At 38.2% G+C, this 22891-nt stretch overlaps 1 protein-coding gene and 2 long non-coding RNA genes across 6 annotated transcripts in view; 2 read left to right on the forward strand and 1 right to left on the reverse strand.

The window, feature by feature from the left end:
- Positions 1 to 22891, forward strand: part of LOC309608005 — a 702496-nt gene that overhangs the window by 406389 nt on the left and 273216 nt on the right. The gene's annotated exons all lie outside the window — the stretch shown is intronic.
- Positions 1 to 22891, forward strand: part of LOC309608012 — a 336604-nt gene that overhangs the window by 117041 nt on the left and 196672 nt on the right. The gene's annotated exons all lie outside the window — the stretch shown is intronic.
- PRIM2 (DNA primase subunit 2) overlaps positions 1 to 22891 on the reverse strand; it is a 320025-nt gene that overhangs the window by 76044 nt on the left and 221090 nt on the right. For all 4 annotated transcript variants that reach the window (XM_082347208.1, XM_082347210.1, XM_082347211.1 and 1 more), the window contains one exon: positions 2297 to 2423. In XM_082347208.1, coding sequence (XP_082203334.1) covers positions 2297 to 2423 — 127 coding nt within the window. The remainder of the gene's footprint in view (positions 1 to 2296; positions 2424 to 22891) is intronic.

A 22891-nucleotide genomic window follows, 5' to 3' on the forward strand; every position in this document is an offset into this window, starting at 1 on the left:
GCAGAAAATGTGTGGAAGACAAAAACACAGAAACAAAGAATAAGGGCAACAAATAAAAAACAGTAAAAAATATGGCAGCCATTAATCCAACTATATCAATCATTACTTTAAACGTCAGTGGTCACCAATTAAAAATAGATTGTCAGAATGGATCAAAATCAAAATCAAGACCCAACCGTATGTTGTATACAACAAAGCCACTTTAAAGACACATATGGATTGAAAGTAAAGACAGAGAAAGATACACCATGCTAACACAAATCAAAGAAAGTGGGAGTATCTATGTTACTTTCAGACAGAGCAGAGTTCAGAGAATGGGAGCTTATGCAGGATAAAAAGGGGCATTACGTAACGATAAGGGGTGAATACTCCAAGAAGACATCACCATCTGTAATGCGTATGCACTTAACAACAGAGCATCAAAACACATCAGGGAAAACCTGACAGAATTGCAAGGAGAAGTGCTGACTCCACTGCTGGACTCCACCTCCATCAAGCTGGACAGATCCCGCAGATGGAGAATCTGCAACAACACAGTGAGCTCACGAGCACCATCATTCCGGGACAGAAATGATATCCACAACTGGCTACACCCAACAGCGGCAGACAGCACATCCTCAGCTCATAGGGACAAGCCCTCTGCTGCGGGCCATGCTGACATGGGGACAGCTGAGCAAGTGTGGGGCAGAGGGCACCCGGGATCTCTCTATACCTCCTGCTCAGTACTGCTGTGATCCTAAAACTGCTCCACAAAAATAAAGCTTATTCACTTAAAGAAAGGGTAGATCAATGTGTCTAAAAAACAATACGAGCTCGTTGAGGGTCTGCTAAGTACAGTGGTCCCTCAGCATCCACAGAGGACTGGTTCTGGGACCTGCCCGGGATACCAAAGTCTGCAGGTACCCAAGTCCCACAGTTGGCCCTCTGTATCCGAGGTTCCACATCCTCAGATTCAGCCAACCTCGGATCGTGTAGTACTGTATATATTTGTTGGAAAAAATCTGCGTGTAAGATGGACCCATGCAGTTCAAACCCCTGCTGTTCAAGAGTTAGCTGTGTATTATTTTCTAGCTGATAGAGTTTAAATTAAAAACAAAGTAAAACAAACAGAATGGACCAGAATAAATAAGATACAATAACAAGAAGAAGAAATATAAAATCCTGTCTTTAAGCTAATAAAAATCAACTAAGTAAGTGCTGAATGTGAGGACCTGGAAACCGACAGAAGAACCACTGGGAGTTTCACTTGGCCAAGCTCAGTATAAGTTACTCCCTGGTGTGGCCACTGGGAAAAGCTACAGACTTTCTCACCACAAGTATCTGGTCAGTTGTTTTCAAAGTTTAGAAGACCAAAATCTCCCAGAGAACTAGCAAATAAATCTGAGTTTATGCGCCTGAGGGTTGAGCCTGAGCCTGTATTTCTAGAAGTTCCGTAAGTGCCTGACACGAGCGGTGAAAACCGCTCACTGTGTGTTCCAGAACTGGCCACCTTTGCATCTACTAAATGCTAATGCTCTGGACACATGAAGCATCTTTCTTAAAATTCCATTTGAGATTTTTTTGATCTTTAACAGCCTGCAACTGCGTGATCTTCTAAAAAAGAATTTCATTTAAGATGCTAAAACAAGAAAAAGTTTTGACACATATTGCAGTCAGCTTTGGTAATATAGAAAATTTAACTAATATGGACTATTAAATCATCCTCTCACATACCAGACAAGTGAGGAGCTTTTCAAGGTACGCTCAGAGAACTATTTTAGAAAAAAGGTGTTAAACTCAGAAATCTACAGAAAACAGATTAACTTTCTTTTTAACCTACAACTTAGGCAAATTGATAGATGTTTGAAACCGTGACTTGTTAAATCCCTCAATCTTTGTTAATCAGATGATAGTAATGAGAATAAAACACACTCTCTCTCAGTAGTCTTTGAAAATTAATCAATCTACTGTTCCAAAATTCGAGGCACTCAATTTTAAAAAGCTTTGAAGAACTCGCATCAGCCTTCTAAGACACATGCAGAACAGGAGAAAGAGAATAGCAGGTGAAGGGGACAGAGGACTAAAGAGCCCACTCCAGCACAAAGTGGAGCACAGCAGAACCGCTTTCTTGTGCTGACCCAGCCCAATAAGAAGACATACCACTAGAAGCTAGTGGAGCTCTGGCTTGACCTGATGACCGACACAAGCTACAAACCCGTTCCCCTTAGTAATGCAAAAATCATTCCACTGTTTCAGTGTTTCCTACAGAGCTCCTGGGTTTCTGTATATCACAGACACATCCAGAGGAAGCACTTACCATGATAATCCCCTTGGCTTGGTGGATTGGTTAGGATAATCTTCAGGCAACTGTAAGGCGTATAGTCTGTCCTCTTGCCTTCCTTTCCAAAGCTATGACGGATATTGTAAGAGTAGCCTTTATCAAACTGATTAGAGGAAAAAGAAAGAAGAGACAAAGTAAGCCAGCATTGTACTGGTGGTGTCAACAGTGCCCGCTGGAACCGAAGAGCACAAAGTGATTTTTCTAAAATAAATTTAGCATTCACAGGCAGATGTACATTTATACCAATATAACATTTGGGTCCTTTACAGGTTTTTAAAGGTGCAAAACTTAAAGGAAACACATTTCTCAGGTTAGAGACAGCTTATGTTTATATGTTTAAAGATGAGGATAATCCTTTCCTGAGAAGAATAATCGATTTGCTCATTTCTTGGTTTGATTCCAAAGATCATGCTAGATGTAAATCATCTTCTCTACCCCCTTTATCCTAGTCTTCCCTGAATTCCCACATCCTGCCTATTCTACTTTTGAAGTGTCTCCTAACTAATTAATGCCTTCCTCTGGATTTTCACTATACAAAACAAGCTGACAGCAAATGCTTGATGAAGGAACTACTGTGATTGCCTCCTGCCTGGAATTCCTGACTCATGTTCAAAACGCAAGGTAATGACATAGGAAGGACTTTGAAATGGGTGGGATAAGAAGAAAAAAGGAACCCATATTTATTGAAAGGCTCAGTATAGTGGGTCTAAGCTGTCTAATACTTTAAGGAAAGCAGGACAGAGAATCAGAATAAGAGATGGGAAAATACTGTGGGTTTTTATGGGTGAGATTTTTTTTTCATTGAAGTATAGTTGATTTACAATGTTGTGTTAGTTTCTGGTATACAGCGAAGTGATTCAATTATATATATATATATATATATATATATATATATATTCTTTTTCAGATTCTTTTCCACTATAGGTTATTACAAGATATCAAATATAGTTCCCTGTGCTATATAGTAGGTCCTTGTTGCTTAGGGGTGAGATTTTTAAATTTGAGGCTATAATTTACATTTAGTGAAATGCACAGATCTCAGGTCTACAGTTTGATGTAACACATACCCTCATCAAGAGACAGCATGTTTCCACCATCCAAGAGCCCCCCTGAGCCCCTTCTCAGCATTCTTCCCCACCCTCCACACCCAGAAGCAACTATTGGTCTGATTTTTGTCACCGTGGCTTTAGCTATTCTATAACTTCACATAAATGGAATTGTACAGTCTTAAGTATTTTGTGTCTGACCTTTTCATGTCTTTTCATGTTTCTGAGACTGATCCATGCATGACATGTATCGTCACATGTATCAGCAGATTGTTCCACTGTATGAATATACCAGGTAGTTTATCTAGTCTCCTGCAGATGGACACCTGGGCTTTTCCAGTTTGGGGCTGTTATCAATAAAGCTACCATGCACATTCTTGCAGATGACTTTTGTGGACATTATTTTCATTTCTCTCAGATAAATACACAGGAGTAGAACTGCTGCTAACAATTTTCCAGAATGGCTGTACTATTTTATACCCCATCAGCAATGCATGAGAGTTCCACATTCTCCCCAAAGTGTGGTGGTGTCAATTTCATTCATTTTAGCCATTATAACAGACGGGTAGTGGCATCTCATTCTGCATTTCCCTGATGACAAACACTGTTGAGTACTTTTTCACGTGCTTTCTTGGCTGTGATATGCCTTATTTTGTAAAGCGTCTGTTCAAGTCTTTTTAGAAACTGGGTTGACAATTATTCCATTGAAAGAATTCTTCATATATTCTGGATACAAACCTGTTATCAGATATAGGTGTTACAAATATTTTCTCAGTCTGTGGCTTGTCTATTTTCTTGATGTTACTTTTTGACAAGATGAGCAGATGTTTTTATTTTTGATGAACGCTAATTAAATCATGTTTTTATGGCAGTGCTCTCTGTGCCCTCTCTAAGACAGGTTGCAGAGATATTCTGTATTGTCCTTTAGAAGCCATAATGTTTTAGCTTTTCAGTCTAGGTCCTGATTCATCTCGAGTTAATTTCTGTGTGTTCTCTTTTTATCCCCTGTAGGGAAAGAAAAATATTTTTCCCTCTACCCTCCTAGGTTAAATGGCTGGGGCCCAAGAATCAAACTGATAAAAGACAGATTAACAAGGAAAAAAAACCCACTTAATTACATTTGTACATAAGTACATGTACAAAGAGATACGACTCAAGGAGGTAGGCTGATGACTGAAGTTTAAACATCATCTTAGGCTAAATCAAGGAAAAGGGGTTTAGGGATTCTGGGTTGGGGAAGCAAGTTTTGAGAAGGGGAGGGGAGGAAATACAGGGTAAATAAGGGTTGGCTTGTTCTGCAGATAAGACTTGGGTAGCTTTCTTCCTGGTACAGAGATGTCATTACAAATGTAAATTTCCTTTATAAGAGGGGAAATTTATACTGTATCCTTAGGCAGTTAGGGGAGGTAGAGAGCTTTTCCTGCATCTGCTCGTCCTTTAGCTCAAAATAATCCTTATGCCTGCCAACTGGAAATTGTCACTTGCCATCTGCCTCTACAAGGATGAGGTCACTGGCCACTGCAGTTGCTGACCTTCAACACCCCTTGAAAGGAGTTCAGGGCTGAGATCAGGAAGGAGGCACTCTGTGCTCTGGTATAACTGTGAACAAGCCTTCAGATAGTTAGATACTTCCAGGTAAAGATTTTATGAGCCTAATTTTATGAGCCTAATTTCTTGCATCTTCCTCGTGATGAGCAGCAACCTTCTGCTGAAATGCGTGCTTGATTGCATGTACCCCCATCACTAAAATCACATACATACTGACCTCCCCCCACCTCTTTGGAGCAGTTCCTCAGAGCTATCTGAGAGGCTGTCTCCCAGGCTATAGTTCTCATTTTGTCCCAAATAAAACTTAACTCTCAACTCTCACATTGTGCATTTTTTTCAGTCATCATGCCAAAGTAGCGTATTTTGGATGGCATATCCGGTATCCTTCACCCCCATGTGAATTGGATAACACTTTTTCTAACGCCATTTACTGAAGATATTTTATTCCCTTGCTCTATAGTTCCATATTTTTGCTGATGCCACACTGTTTTCTTTACAAAATCTTTAGAGTAAGTCTCAAATTCAGATAATGTAAGTCCTCCTGCTTTGGTTTTTCTCAACATTATTTTGGCTATTTTATGTCTTTGCATTTCCATATAAATTTCAGAATCAGTTTATCAATTTCTACTTAAAAAAAAAAAAAAAAGACTGCTGGAATTTTCAGCAGTCAGTAGCTTACAGTTTTATAACTACCTATCTGCCCACAAGCAATCTTCAACCAGGAAAACAAATGGCATTTCAACTAACAGAAAACTTTCAAGAAAGAAAATTTTCAAATTATCATTAAATTTCACTGGTGAAAACAAGAATGTTAAAAGTTCTAGCAAACATATTTTATGGACAACTTCTATTTGTTTAGTCATAAGCATTAACTATAATCAATCTCCTTGTGCAAACTTTCAGGTATGAATTGAATTTAATTAGACATAAGATTTCTGTACATTCATCAGAAAACACTGAAAGAACTTTTCGGTCAGCCATTATGTTAAAGTAATGAAAAGCTACTCTCTCTAAAGGAAGAAAAGCTGTAATTATTATCTTTCCCCTCCCTTTCCTTTCCAATTTACTTCCCGCTCATGTGTACATAGGTCTAAAATTTGGACCTAGTAGCTTTCCGGCTATTCACATATTTATCATACAAACTGTCTTCTCTAGTTTTCAGACTGGCAAACTCTTGAAATATTGTGTAGAAGGTACATTTATTGGGTAATGTTTTTTAGGGAATACTTTCCAGGTGTCCACATTCACAACTCAAAGGAACAACTGTAAGACTCACATGGGAAGAGGGGGTGAGAACCAGGTGGAAACACTCTTTTCCGCCTTGGCTCCTCCATTCCACTCCAGCCAGCAACGGGAAATGCCAGAAAATCAACACCAGGCCTGAAGGCGGTTGAGTGGAAGTTGGCAACCTTCCAAATTAGTCCTGTGGCACTGCAATCTGCATTTCTGCTCAAGTCAGCAGCGAATTATTTTCAGGGCCACTATGTTACCAATGGAACTCAAGAAACATGATGAAGCAGGCGCATCCTCATCCTGCTCCTACCCGTCTCTTTTGGAGTCTCCCTCACAAGTCTACCTCCCACCCCAGCTCCACCTGGGGCCCAGCGACTGCATCTTATTACATTTCTTATAGTATTTACACCCAAATCCTCTCAGAGGTCATGAGTAAACCTCTAATTGCCATGAGCAGTGCATGGTCCTCCTTCGAAGAAAGTCTATCCTACCAAGAAAAGCCCGCAGACCAAGTATTACTCCCACTGTCAGAACATCAAAACCTGCCTTTCATAAGTCAAGCTTAGCTTGCACAGTAAAGTGAGAATGGTTGCAAACCAAGTGTCCTTCAGAGAGAGATTTATATTCAAAAAGGAAAATCTTCTTGACCTAAGTGAGGCAAAACAACCATATATATGTGGGCAGAGAACAGGATAAGGATATGGTAATTTTTAACAGAGACATTTTCAATCCCTTTTTAGTGAGTTGTTTCCTACCCACAAGAATTTGGAATTCTAATTTACATATTTAAAAACACACAAAGGGCAGGTCTGCCAACTACAAAGGGCCCTCCTTCAATGCCCAGATCCAGCATCCCACACATCATCACGAGGGACCCCAGGAAGTTTAGTTGCCACAAGTGCCAACAGGAAGGCACAGCTCAGCAGCAGGGCCACACGTGTAAACAGACCTGCACTTGGGGAAGGACGTGAAACCACCCATGGTCTCTCCTTGACACACATTCTTGCTGACTCTCCTACAGCTTGTGATCGTTGATTATCTCTTCTCTTGTCACTTCTCTAAAGCTTTACTTACAATGTTAATAAGCAGAATGCATGCCATAGGCATTTAATACTTAATGCCCACCCTTTAAGGGCTTACTTACGAAATTACTCAATTATTTGTAAAACTAATTCTGTAATCAGTCACCTACAGATTGCAAATAGTTCTCTTTAACTCTTAACTTTAGCCACAGTTTAACTCTTTGAGGTCACTGAAACATCATATACATTCTAACCAAACAACACACTGAAGGAGACTTAGAGACCAAAGGCTGATAGTTAAGACAAGTGCTTTAAGTCAAATACCTGAGTTTAAATCTTGTCTCTACCACACGTTAGCTGTGTGACCTTGGGCAGGTGACTCATCGTCTTCTTAACAATTCCCTTACACAGTATATAAAGATAAAGGAGGAATACTTCACATGCAGGGCTGGTGTGAAGATGAGCTAATAGCTCATCTTCATAAAGCACGTGGCATAGCTTCTAGCAGAGAATAAGCTTTGAATTGAATATATTTTTGAGTTATCAATATCAAAAAAACAACCCAATCAAAAAATGGGCAGAAGACCTAAACAGACATTTCTCCAAAGAAGACATACAGATGGCCAACAAGCACATGAAAAGATGCTCAACATCGCTCATCATCAGAGAAATGCAAGTCAAAACTACAGTGAGGTATCACCTCACGCTGGTTAGAATGGCCATCAGCAAAAAGTGTGAAAACAACCAATGCTGGAGAGGGTGTAGAGAAAAGGGAACCCTCCTACACCATTGGTGGGAATGTAAACTGGTTCAGCCACTATGGAGAACAGTATGGAGGTTCCTTAAAAAGTTAAAAATGTTCACATCCTATTCCCTTTTCATGGAGAACATTTTCAGTTCTAGACTCGAGAACATGCATATTTTCTTTCCTTCAAATTTCCCCTGAGGCAGCGTCACGCTAAAATTTTAAAATTTTGATTCCCCACTTTGTTAGAAAATGAAAACTAGTGAAATGCTAAAAATCCACAGAAAAAGTATTGAATAAAATGATCCTATGTAATTTTATAAGGTAGTTGATTAAGCAGATCACTTTCAGTGGAGCCAATAGATCAAAAGAAAGATCAGCTGTGTATCAAAAACCTGCCATAATCCTCAGAGGGAAGTGGAGAGCTTTGTGTTCATGAATGCAGGTGGTGTGGGGTTAGTGGGTTGGTTTGTCTCTTTCGTATTCTGCTATAAGGACTGTACCCAAACGGACTCAGAAAACAAGACTTGATGGTCTTCTGTGACCTGGGGCTCTGTGATCTCCATCATTCTAACTGTATCTATTCATTCAGATATTAAATAAAGAACATCATTTCTAAATTCCTAATGGAGAATTTAGTATAATTGTACTACTGTTTTTAGCAATAAAACCAAAGTTATGCTTAGTGATGTTTCAATAGTAATAGCTTACATTTCCACAGATATTTAGTGGTGACGAAATGATTCTTCTTAGACCCTTTACTACTTGTAAGGTATGGAAGTTAGGTATCCCTATTTTATAAATATGCAAACTAAGATTTCAAGAGGTCAAATGATTAGTTATTTCAATTACTTAGTAGAAAAGAGATGGAATTAAAAATCTTAGTCTTTTACTTTCTAGAAACTACTACAAAATTATAAATGGAGAAAATTAATAAATAAATACAGGCAACTGTCAGTTATCCATGGCTAACATGCATCTGTAGGCTGCTTCCCTGCTGTCACTCAGCTGCTTCAGGGACATCTGAAAATCACACTGAACCACAGTTAAACAAAATGTTTCTGATTCTACTGTATACCAGGGAAAGGAGTCTACTCTCAGAGAAATGGTAACTCTAACAAGCCACTCACATAGCATTTATTTAATTCCTAATTAACCATGATTTTAGAATCATTAAAAATGGTAAATTTGAAGTTAACCATCTGAAATGAAGAAACACTAAAAAGTTTTCATCATGCTTCCAAATTACCAGGCACTCTTTTTTTTTTTTTTTTAATAAATCTATTTATTTAGTTATTTTTGGCTGGGTTGGGTCTTCATTGCTGCACGTGGGCTTTCTCTAGTTGCAGCGAGCGAGGGCTACTCTTCCTTGCGTTGCGCACAGGCTTCTCATTGCAGTGGCTTCTCTTGTTGCAGAGCACAGATGGGCTCTAGGCGCATGGGCTTCAGTAGTTGTGGCATGTGGGCTCAGTAGTTGTGACTTGTGGGCTCTAGAGCGCAGGCTCAGTAATTGTGGCGCACAGGCTTAGTTGCTCTGCAGCACGTGGCATCTTCCTGGACCAGGGCTCGAACCCATGTCCCCTGCATTGGCGGGTGGATTCTTAACCACTGCGCTACCAGGGAAGCCCTAGGCACTCTTGATATTTGTCCCCTCTACCATTCTAGGTGGCACACGACAAGGAACTGGGGTACAAGATCAGGGAAAAGGGGGTATGAAAGCAGAGAGGAAGGATGCAGTACACAGCATCGCTCACCTCCCTGGCACCTGCACCTGGAGTTTCAGCAAATGTAGCTTCCTCATCAGTCGGAATTTAAGAGCTGGAGCAGGCGTCAGCCAGCATCTAATGCAGCCCTGAGGGTGTAGGAAAGCAAGGAGCAGGGGGTTTAGTCCTCAACCACAGGGGGAGTGAGGGAAAGAACCCTTGTCTCTGCACTGCCTACTTTGCGTACTTCTCGGTCTAGGCTGTAACCAAGGCCAGCGTGAAGCCTAGCAAACTGCAGCTGTTCACGAGGCTGAACCACTGAGCATCTTCCTTGTACATATGCTCATCAGATCGCCCCACCAGAGGACCGAAAGCAAATCTTATACTGATCATTCTGCTAGTTTTCAGTGACAAAGGAGAGTTGGCAAATTCCCATCGCTAAATACCATATCTTAACATTATTTAAATAGAGGCCTTGACAATTCAACTGAGAGGAGATGGGCTGGGAGAATTGTGAGGTGGGTCACTAATCAGCCTTTAATCACCTTAAACAACAAGGCCCTACTGTACAGCACAGGGAACTATATATTCAGTATCTTGTAATAAACCATAATGGAGAAGAATATGAAAAAGAATGTGTGTGTGTATACATATATATATATTTAAAAAACCGAATCACTTTGCTGTACACCTGAAACTAATACAACACTGTAAATCAACCATACTTCAATTAAAAAAAAAAAAACAGAAAAAAAGATCTCCAACTGTTCAGCCAGTTTGCCTGATACTAGGAAAGGACAGATTAGTGATAGCATTTTCAGCATCCCACCTGAAATGCTTGTTTTAGAAAATCTGCTTTATTCACTGGTATGGATGCCACCAACATAACAGTGAATGAAAATTTATTAAAATTCCAAATATAATTTCCCAACATTTGAAGACAGAAACCACAGACAAACCTTCATTCACTAAAGTAAAAGCATTTACTGAATCACATACTTATAGCCTAAAAGACTAAATTTAGTAGCCCTTAAAAGGTGGTCAACTTAGTCTCTATCTCACTGGTAGCTAAAGAGCCAACACCAAACAAACCCCAACAGAAAAGCAAAGGAGGGTTTCCCTGGTGGCGCAGTGGCTGAGAATCTGCCTGCCAATGCAGGGAACACGGGTTCGAGTCCTGGTCTGGGAAGATCCCACATGCCGCGGAGCACCTAGGCCCGTGAGCCACAATTGCTGAGCCTGCGCGTCTGGAGCCTGTGCTTCGCAACAAGAGAGGCCGCGATAGTGAGAGGCCCGCGCACCGCGATGAAGAGTGGCCCCCGCTCGCTGCAACTAGAGAAAGCCCTCGCACAGAAACGAAGACCCAACACAGCCATAAATAAATAAATAAATAAAATTAAAAAAAAAAATCCTTATTAAAAAAAAAAAAAAAGAAAAGCAAAGGAGCAGGCTGCCTGATGCTCTGGTCCAAGACAAGCTGGCTCAGCCCACATAAACTGGTCTTTTCACTCACTGGAAACAAGAGAAGCAAACTGAAAACATTGTCGAAGCCTGCAATCAGCGACCACACAGAAGTGAGCTGATGAGAGCTTCTCACTGCTCAAGGAAAGGCTCCCTCTTCATAGATACAGTACGGATTTTTTACAAACATTTTGAAGTCAAAATAAACGTACATTTATTTAACTTCTGCTAGATTACTTTTATCCTATTTACTCATTTTCCCATATTTAGTTTTTGCCAAAATTTTTTTCATACTTTGCTTTTCTACATTATGTTATCTGGGTACTTAATCCACAGTGTTAGTATTTTCTAGAACTGAATTTCTATTATGACAGAATTTTAAAGATCTAGCTTTATCATTAAAAAGATGCCTCAAGATACTGCTTATAACCAACCTACTGTGCATATTATGTGCAATAAATCTAAGGTTCTGAAGAGCTGCCAGGATGACTGCAAAAATATAACTCTTACATCTTAACATCTTACAGATGTTAAGAAATATCTAAATATTTTTATAATAAACACTTAAATATTTACATATATAGATATATTTCAATGATATCTTTCTGGGTGCATAAAGGTTCAGAATTGTCATATATTCCTGGTGGAGTACACCTTTTATCAACATATAGAAATATAACTGTTTTCCTGTTTAATAGTTTTCTCTTGTACTGAATTTTGTACAATATTAATATTTTCACTCCAGTTTTCTTTTTGATTCCACTTGCTAGTACTCCCCTCTCCACCTTTATTGTCAATCCTTCTGCATCAGTCTTGAAAAAATAGCAAATGGGTAATTGGCTACCCATGACCACCCTCTAGTGGTTACTCAGAGCATATGAAAGCACTTTTTTCTATCAATGTCAAAAATGAATCAGACTCTCTACAAAAAAGACAAGATCTTTAGCACACTCTTATTTCCATCATAATTATAAAATTAGCTCCAGCATAATGAAGGATTCAATGATTTTCCCAGAGTCACAGTAATACAATTAATATTTCACTTATTCGATTCTATGTCATCTTCTAATCATCTAAGTTTGGCTACATAACAGATGACCAAAAGAAAAAATTACATTGGATTTTTAAAGGAAATAAATTATAGAATGTATCATTCCCTGAAATGACAAAGGGCATGAGATAAAGTTTTAATTTACAGTGGGAAGCCAGATTTTTCCTCTACAATTTCAGGGACAAAAAGAAGATGAATACGGATCTGTTGCCTCCTGTTGTAGGCAAGTGTTTTCTTTCTTTTCTAAAGGTTAGGAACCAGTAATTCCCACTTGGCAAGACTGAATCCCCTAAGGCTGCATCTGGAGATCAAAAGAGAAATACAGGAAATATTCTATGAAGAGTTATTAAAAGGTATTTTGAGGGACAGACGGCTACTTTATTTTTCAAGGGAATTAACAAGGCATTTTGGAGAACTGGTTGATTCTAGGACCAAGGCAGGGAGAACACAACAGGAGCCCAGAGCATCTTGTGGTGCCAGAGAGGATGTGCTCAGAGAGCACGGGGCCTGCGGAGAGGCACCAGGACCAACCTGGGAGAGCGCCCGATGGCCAGAGCTGGAACAATGTGAGCAATAAAGTGAACACCAATAGTAATGAATTGCAGCCCGCAAAGTGCAATGTATAATTCACAGAGTAATGGACACGTACTGACATAAACAACTGACTAAATAAATAAACAGGGGAAGAAGAGACAGCTTCTCCTTACAGAAGAATTCAAACTGATAAGTGTAGAAGGACAGGGAAAAAGAAAATAACACTTAGAACATCATACTAATAATAGCTGCTGGCAAGATCCACCAAGGGATGCTAAAATTAGTGGGGCAACAGGATATTTACATGGTCTACAATATCTCCCCCAAGACACTTTGAGGAGAAAATAGTAACTCTACAGTGGAGAAGCCCAGCAGATAGCACCTGACCCAAGTGATCAAGGTTAATACCACCAGTAATAAATTATGTTGATATCACATGCCCCTGATACGTTGCAATCAGGAGGGAGCATCACTCCTGTGGAATTCTTGCCAAAAATGGATAATTTCAATCTAAACATAAATAAACCCAAAATGAGAGATAACCTTACCAAAAAACTGCCCACTTCCCTGCAAAAACATCAAGGTCGCGAAAGACCAGGAAAGACAGAAACTGTCCCAGGTGCGATGCTGGGTGGGACCTCGAACAGCAAATGGACGTTAGTGAGAAAACTGGTGACATCTGAACAAAATCTCCAGCTAACGGAGATTAGCTCTCTGATTAATCTCCAGTTAACCAACGTTAACTTGTTTGATTTGATAACTGTATAACAGTTATGTAAGATGTTATTTCCGGGGGAAGCTGGGTGGCACATGGAACTCTTGGTGCCATTTTTGCAATTTGTTTGTACATTTAAATTTTTTTCAAAATAAAAAGTTTATATACCAGGCAATGGACTAGGCATAGCACTGATTATCTCATTTGATTCTCCTAACAATTCTGCAAAATTAGTGTGACTATCTCTATTTTACAGCCTGGAAAATTGAGATTTGGAACTATTAAGTGAAATGTTCAAACGCACACAGTAAAACGTTGTGTCAGGACTGAAGCCACTTTACGAGTTGCTCAGTGTCCATGTACTTTCCATCATGTTAGGATAAACACATGGAAATGCTCTTATTTACCCAGGAAACACAGGTCATCTCCTCTGAAACTAGATTAAAATTTTTAAATGCCAACAATGCTAAAAATAAAAGAAACTATTTTTAGAATTTAGTGTTAATTTTCAATTTGCTTAAAATATGTGGCATTAGGGAGAAAAAAAAAGGTTTTCTACCATAATACTAAAAGGCAAATGTCTATTTAAGTAAAGCCATTTTAATCTCCTGCAATACCTAGCAAGTCTTGCAGAACTCCACAAAATACATTACACCGTTAGGCTTCCCGACATGAAGTATAACAAAGGGTGGTTGGTTATAAGGGTCGTTCAACTTTAACAGGCAGAGGTGTTTTCTTAACTAGTTCACAGGTATCTAGCATGGAAAACTCAAGTGAATTTCCATACTTATTTCAGTGGGTTTTTTCCCCTGGCAACATTATACCATTTACATATATAACCATAAAAGTATTATTTAATACAAAGAAGAAGAATATCAAACTCCAGGGAAATATCAGAGAAATAATAAAATATTCACAGTGGAGGAGAAACTTCCCTCTTTCCCCTTTTATTGATATGTTACAGGCACCACAGTAATGATAAGTTACTTCATCTTGTGAATTATGATTAAGAATCAAAGTCTCAAAACAAAGTGGCTGCTTTCTCATAACCAAATATAACTAAACTGAATTACTGATGGATGGCGTCCTCAGCAATGTGGGAAGACAGCTCTGTCAAGGCAAGACTATGTAAATCTGCTGTATGGCTTCAGGTCATGTTTGCCTCTAACTTTGATGTGACATCTCATTAAGAGACGGAATTTATTTTGCCCTGCTGGGACATGCCAACAGGAAAGGACAACAAGACAAAACAGGAAGATGCATTTTTTCCCCAATTCCATCAACTTAAAAAATTTTAAAGCACATATTTTGAAATGTTAGAAGATGCTTTAAACAGCCCAACAAATCTCATCTATTCATTTGCAGGAATTTAATTTGAAAATGAACCTGTGAATGATATATTACAATGGACACGGTCAACAGAACAGCTGGGCAAAGACGAAATCAGGTAGTTTGATACAGTTCAACACAAAGTGTTTTGGGTTTTGTTCAAAACAAGATTTTGAAGTCTGTAGTAGCTTAATCAAGAAAAACAAAAACAAAACCAGAAGGCACACAGATTACATTAAACTATGAATATGAAAATGGCTATTATCCATATTTTATATGCAATTCTCACCTCTTTTAAAGAGTGAATTTTCAAACCACTCAGTGATTATTATCTCATTTATTTTCACCACATCACTGAAGTATGTAAGAACAGTTAACTTATTGCATTTCCTGATGGATACCTGAGTTCCCCAACAGCAAACCTGAAACCACAACCTAGCTCTGTTGATCCTGATCCGGAGCACGTTCACTGAATCCTAACACGTCTCAGCCACTCACCATGTGCAGTGAAGGACACAGAATAGCCTGGCCCAATGTATTAGAACAAACACATCACAGCTGTGTTTAGCGGCCTACCAGGCTCCATTCTCATGACTGGGTACATTTCAAAATTCAACACATAAAAATCACCATTTGGTGCTACAGAAATTACTGTCTTATTTATTGGCTCTATTATCTTAACAGAGAAAGAGAGAGAGAGAGAGAGAATCTTGAGCTAGGTCACAGATCCATGATCCTTCTGGCTGTGATTTCTATCTACAGGGCAGACCACATAATATCTAGCTGTACTGTTTATTCACCTATTTGGCATCCGAGTGGAGGCGTAGTGAAGGCAGTTAGATATCCTAGATAAAGAGAGGTCTGGCTGGAGAACCCATTAGAATGTCAACTGCATGAAGGCAGGAATGGTGTCCACTTTGCTAACTTCCGTGCCTTCAGCTCCCACAACACCTGGCAAATGCCAGAGGCCCTGTAAATACTAAGTGGGACCAAATGCAATTGCTATAACATTACATATGTTTGTTCTATGTAAATGGCAACTTCATATGGTTCCATCTAATACTTATCAAATAGATGATAAACTGTAATTTTTCATTTCCATCTGTCTTCTGGGCATGAGCTAGAAAAAGAATGGCAGCAGCAGAGTGGAGGTGCCGAGGGTGGTCCTTGTTCCTCAAAGACCTCTGGGGTCTCGGGCTCCCTGTTCACGCCTAGTGCATTATAGGCACTGAAGAAACATTTATTGTTAGTGGTGATGATGCCAGTAATTACCTTTTCCTGATATTTCCTGTAAGTAATTACTAGAAAGTTAAAGACAGCCATTTGTAAATTACACAAGCACTTGACTTTGAATACATTTACAATACCTTTCTGAGTACTATAATCACCACTTTATAGGAAAATAACTGAGTGACAGATGGATTATTTCTCCAAACCATAGCAAAAGAGTAGAGAAATAAACTCAAAGTCCCCAAATTCACTTCTGTGCTCAATTCATTACAACCTGCCTCTATCACCAACTATATAGAAATATTAGATATGTAGAGTTATGCTCCTAAAGTAGTTAATGACATCAAGGGATTCTCCCCCTTTAACTGTTTCTATGCTACGTCACATTTAGAAACTTCTGAAAAAAAAATCCCATTGCTTATAATTTTGCCTGGATAGTTACCTAGGTAGATGTAGATTATCATGTGAAACACCTCTCTTACACACGCACACACAAATATGACCTTTAAAATATATATATGAATAATGTCTTAAATTACCATATTGCTACAAAAAATTTCTTGAGTAGCTACCTTTTTCAGTTTCTCATGCATAAATTCAGCATTTACTAGAAATTATCATTTTCCATTTCTGTTTTACAAAGAAAAGCAGTTCCAGAAATAAGAACTCCTGGTAAACATTAATTCAAACTTGATGATCTACATGACAAGGTAATAACAAAAAATAAAGCTGTGGATAGCTGTGAAAATCTCAGCATGATACTCTGACATGACAACTTTTAGGAGCACAAGTCTACTGGCTATTTACTATGTAGATTAATTTTTTTTTAAATCTGAAAGCTGCCTCTGGTATTCTATACAGCACACAAATGAGCAGAACAGTAATGAGAAGCATAACACATGTAAAATTACAGGAATAATAATATTTTGATGTGTGGCTTTAAGGAGTAATTTGTTGAATACAAATAATCCCCAAATCAAGCGGGTGCACTTAATTTGTTTCTAAAGAAATAAAAGCACAGTATCACTTTCGAAACTTAAATAGTAGCAGATCATGAGAACCCTCTCACCAAGCAGCTGCAGCATCAGCTGATTTCTATAAACGCTGAAGAACGTGTTTTGTCTTCTAATACTAAATGATCCACATTTCACAACACTCGCTGCCCTGTGTTAGGGCAATGAATGTACTCGTCACGTGGTTTGAATTTCGCTTCCTCAGCTGTATAACATCCAATCCAGACTGTGAATTGTGATGGCAGGGACTTCTATTTCTTTAAATCTCCCTACCTTATGCCCACTACCCTTGATATTGAGGGTCTTCAGAAATTACAAATTAAATTCCATAGGTATGCACATAAAATAGCATATAAATGTGTAATGAACTGTCTGAATTCCTTAAAGGCTCAGAGGATGATTATCTACCCTTCCCTTCTATGATGAAAACATCATGTCCCGAAAAGCTGCAGAATCAAGCCACCTGACCAACAAGCACAAGCTGTTTAGCTCCTAAATTGTGGTGACACAATGTACAAAGGAAAGTCACCTGAATTCCACTAAGGGAAAGAAAATGCACTAAAACCCATCTCTTCTCTCTCAGCTGAGCCGTCATTCAATATTGAAACAAGTAATCTCAAACTCCACGGTTTTGGCTGCTGCTCAACACCAGGCCATTCAACTGGGGACTGAACAAAGCAAAATAAAAAGAAGCTTTAATCTGTCTTTTCTTCTCTTTCTACTATACTACACTGACAGCATCTTGTTCATTAATTAAACTTTTTTCCTTAAAGAAATAGACTGCAGAGTGCTATGCTGGACACTGGAGAAAGAAGGCAGAAAATAAAGGCATAGTTTAAAAGAAAATCAAGGGTTTTAAAATTCTAGTTAGAGATGCAAAATATTCATAAATGATAAGACAAACATAGAGAAACATTTCAACAAATACAGAGTGAGACAGACGTTAAGAATTTAACACTCACAGCAGGACCAGGGGTGGCTGGAGGTCACACACACAGACAACACAGGAAGTCAGGAGGGCTCTGTTCTGGTAACTCAAGGAGGTGACCTGCATTGTGCATTTCCACTCATCCCTTAAGGTGGTAGGTTATGATTTTAAGTCTTTGGAAACTATGAACCTGGTTAATAACAACTGTAATTTGCCAATCTGCCGGGTAGCTCACAAACAAGTTTTGGTTTTGTGAGCCTCACTTTCATTGTATTTCATACTTAAGAAAAGAATGTATTCACTGCTGTTTGCTCTAATAAGAGTCAGTGTAGAAAGATCACAGGGGGAAGAAAAACCCGTAACTCTTATTCATCACCTAATTGATATGTAGGAACTCTTGCTTTATAATAATTTAAAGAAAATATGTCATTTCCAATGTTGCCGTTTTAAAACTCAATAACGCAATAAAATTCTAAGTTTGTGCAAAATCTTCTGACAGAGATGACAGGTGTTCGCTAAAGGGAAGTAACTGAAAGTTTTAAAAAAATAAGAAAACGTTTTTCATGTATTTTTGATTTGGGTTTTTGATACCTCAATACAAGAGACTAGAGGAACACTGGCATTCTTTATTGTTTTATCATTATGTAAATCAAATAGATTTTCTTTTCCAATGAAATTGTATGCATAAATTGTCAATGTGAATATCTTGGGGGCAAAAAAATTATAGAAATGATGCCAGTTTGATGGTAGTTTCAATAAAAAAATATGCTCTTCAGCTTTACAACCTGAAGATTAAGAAACTTTATGCACTTTCTTGAGGTCTCTCACTAAAAACTGACAACCAGTGTGAACTATATCTTCTCATCACTTGTGAAACAGTGTCCAAAGCTCAAATTCAACAATAATCTTGAATTCATATTCCAACATTTGTGTTTTACTTTCTGGCAAAGAAAAGTTATTTTCTAACCACAGTAACAACCATCCTTTATTGAGTGCTTGCTCCATTCTAGGTACTTTGTTACATATTTTATTTTGCCTAAGTCCTAACAACACTTAGAAAAAGGCTTCAGTCCCATTTTACAGATAAGGGACTGAGGTTTAGAGAAATAAAGCAACTTACTTCACAAAGCCTGCACAGCTGGTCAGTAGTGGAACTCAGATCTAAATTCAGGTCTGACTAACTCTAAAGCACTTGCTCTGAAAGTGTTTTGTTTTGTTTTTTTAAATCAAATTAATGTGTTTCAAATCTGAAATATAAAATGTAACAAGTACATATGATAATCACGTATATGTGGAATCTAAAAAATAAAACAAACTAGTGAATATAACAAAAAAGAAAAAGACTCACAGATATAGAGAACAAACTAGTGGGTTACCAGTGGGGAGACGGAAGGGGGAGGGCAAGATAGGGGGAGGGGATTAAGAGGTACAAATTATTATGTATGAAACAAATATGCTACAAGGATGTACTGTACAACACAGGGAATACAGCCAATATTTTATAATAACTATAAATGGACTATAACCTTTAAAAATTGTAAATCATTATGTTGTACACCTGTAGCTTAAATAATATTGTACATCACTATATTTCAATTAAAAAAAATTTAACCAGCATATAACAATATTATCAAAGTATGATTATTCCTATTTTCCTAGATTGAAAAGTGGACATCATAGTCAATTATTCTTTTAGATCATACTGTTCATACATCAGACATAGCATGAATAACTATACCAAAAGTTATGTTTAGTTATAAGATTAGATCTACTTTATGTAAGCAAAAAGTTAAATCAACTTTACTAACAGAAACACAACATTTTTACAACATTCTTCAAAAATTGTCATGAGATTTGACATTTTGAGTGTATAACAAGTGGCTGCTGTGAATTACAGAATATGAAATGGTCATAGTGGCATACCTAGCTCCTTATCATGTAGGACAAGATATTTTATTTTTTTGAACAAAAATCCCAATGCTTTATTTCCAATCATGAAATTAAGTCAATTATAGAAAATATGTTGAATGGCATGGTTTATTTTCCTCCTAACTAAACTTCAGTTTTATAGACAAAAGGCTGACGAGAATACTTAGTTTATCTAGGACATCCTAGAAAGCCACTTAATACCTTTTCATTAAAACCCCCAGAAAGCAATTAATCCTTTCAATGTTAAATACCCAAGTATTTTACAACACTTACAATCAGAAAAATTATCTGAATGTTAGAAAACAATGCTGTTAATAGGTACCAAGAGAAAGTCCTCAGATTATAGAGAATTGTGATGGACAAGATTACTGACAGTGAGTGGGAAAACACAATCAAGTTCATGGATTCTAGAAGGAAATTGAAGACATTTGTTAAATGATCACAAAAGACATGGTAAGAAATCATTTTCCACTCCACAATACTGATAAGTTATGAAACCAAAAAGCTAAAAGAAAGGCATCTAGCTTGTACTACATAAAGCAGAATTTTAAAAGGCTTATTATACACAGCTCCTTCACATGAGTTAACTTCGTTTCCTCGCATTTTCCTAGACAAGCGTTTCTATTACCTTTCTTAAAGATGCTGCCAAGGCTGGGCAGCTGCCATGATGAATTAATGAATTAAAAAGGTCGTTTCTTGTGCACACGCCATTCATGTCCATGTCCACGAGAAAACAATGGGCAAGGATAGCTCACAGAGCTAACCGAAGCCAAGAGTGAGAATGAAAGGAAAGCGGGAGGCTATGAATTCACCTTAGAATTCACAAGCAGAAACTGAACTTTAACATACAAGTATTTCTCATTTAATTATACTTTTACTTTCACAACTTTATGTTCAAATTCTAATTTTTTAAAATGCCTAAGTAATGAACACAGTATATGAAAGGAAAGATCTTATGTATAAATGAAATGTAAGCTTCAAACTTCCTTACTTATTTTCATTATCAATGTTTTGCTTTCAAGAAAAGTCAATATTGTTCACTTAATTTTCCAACACTGACTTTTAATTAATATTATTAACTTAAAAAATAAAATTACTAGAAACTGACACTCTCCGCAAATGGCACATGCTAGTTAATATTTACAACTTCCTTCTTCTACCAAAAGGGTTCAGTTCCTTTCACAGTAATATGCAGGAAATGACGATCTTTTAAAGCTAATGACAACAGCAGTGACCACACACAGAGCACCTACGTGTGCCTGGCCGCATGCTGGGCACCTGGCGGACACTATCACTGCTCCTCACAAGAACCAACGCAAACTAGGGATTACTGTCTCCACACAGAGATGAGGGCACAGGACAGGCCTCGGGGAAGGCAGCTCCTCTTGACCAAGATCACAAAATGAACCAAGTCAAACCTTAACAGACCCAGACAAGCATCATCACCCTCCTTCACAACCGGTACAGCCCATCTCGATGCTCTAGCAATCTGTACTTGAGAATCCTCACTTCAAGAAACTTACTTAACCTTTGATCCTCACAGAAAAAAAAGCAGGTATTACTTCCTTCTTTTTGTAGAAGAGAAAGTAGAGGTGCAGAGCTCCGTAGGCAGAGGCTAGGGGCTGTTCTGTGACCTTTAGCCTTCAGATCCAGTGTTCCTTCGGACACTCCGGCCCTGCCAGAAGTTGGAGAGAGGTGTGTCTGCATCAGAAGCCCTGGGCTGGCGCAGCCCCTTGGAGACTGAGAGCTCGCTGATCTGCACACTTACTCACATACTTGCTGATCGTTTTTATTATTCCCTTAATAGCTTTGCAAGAATAGAAATTTATATACATTTTCCTTTATTTGAAAATCAAAACTGTTAAAATTAAAAAGCTATAATTACTGTGCCTAATGGTATTCTATTCAATCAGAACTTTCTATAATGGCGTTCCATTCCCAAAAACAGAAATTCTGGGGCATGTAGTAAACAAATAATACTGAAAAGCTGGCTTAGGGGATAAATAGTGTTTTCTTTCATGGAAATGTTAACACAGGCCTGCAAACCTGCAGCTCTGTGCATGCTGCCTCTTCCTACTTCAGGTTGGGTGATGCAATCTCACATAAATAATGAGGGGAGACTGATAAAAACAGCTGGAACTTTACAGTAACCAAACCAAGCTACTCGCTGCATTTGGGTCACACCATAACAAATCACATTATTGGTCATGGACAAAAAAATCTGCCTACTTACTATACATCTAGAAGATTGGACCACTGCACCCATTCTGATTCACATGGCCAAACAGAACGCACTTTCAAATATTCAGAAAAATTTTAAATGAGGTAAAACACATATCTATAGCATAACTGTCCTTTTGAATATGGCTCAAAAGGTACTTGACAACTCAAGAAACAAACAGGGAAAAACCTTTCATAATATTGTACAACAAATCAGAGAAGAAATGGCTGTGAACAAACAAGAATAGTCTACGATCAAAGCAAATGCATACACATACCTTCAGTCCAGTCTTAAAATGTCCACCATAAGAAAATAATGCAAAATGATAAAGTTAAAGCAGATTTCACTGTACTACATCTTGAAATATAGAATTATGATTTCCGTTGCTTTATAAAATGGTTTAAAATACTCTGCTAAAAGAATCTTTTAAAATTGGTCTTTAAAAATACTCCCAATACAACTAAGACATGATTATAAACACAACTTAAATATAGTGATACTATCTATAACTCTAGCAAGTAGAAATGTAGGTAATTGAAAGGTGAGGGACAAAGTACATTTTGCTTTTTCCACACACTGTACAATATTTTAATCCTGTTGAAAATATGACGTGACACCTTTTCCTACTGTGCTCAGAGAAAAGCTTTAGACTCCAAAAAGAAATATTCTTCACATTGAGAAATTCAATCATAAAATATCTAGGGGACTTTCCTGGTGGTGCAGTGGTTAAGAATCCTCCTGCCAATGCAGGGGACACAGGTTCGAGCCTTGGTCCGGGAAGATCCCACATGCCACAGAGCAACTAAGCCTGTGTGCCACAACTACTGAGCCTCTGTTCTAGAGTCCGTGAGCCATAACTACTG

The sequence above is a fragment of the Balaenoptera borealis genome, assembly GCF_965194805.1.
Source record: "Balaenoptera borealis genome assembly, chromosome: 12".
NCBI lineage: Eukaryota > Metazoa > Chordata > Mammalia > Artiodactyla > Balaenopteridae > Balaenoptera > Balaenoptera borealis.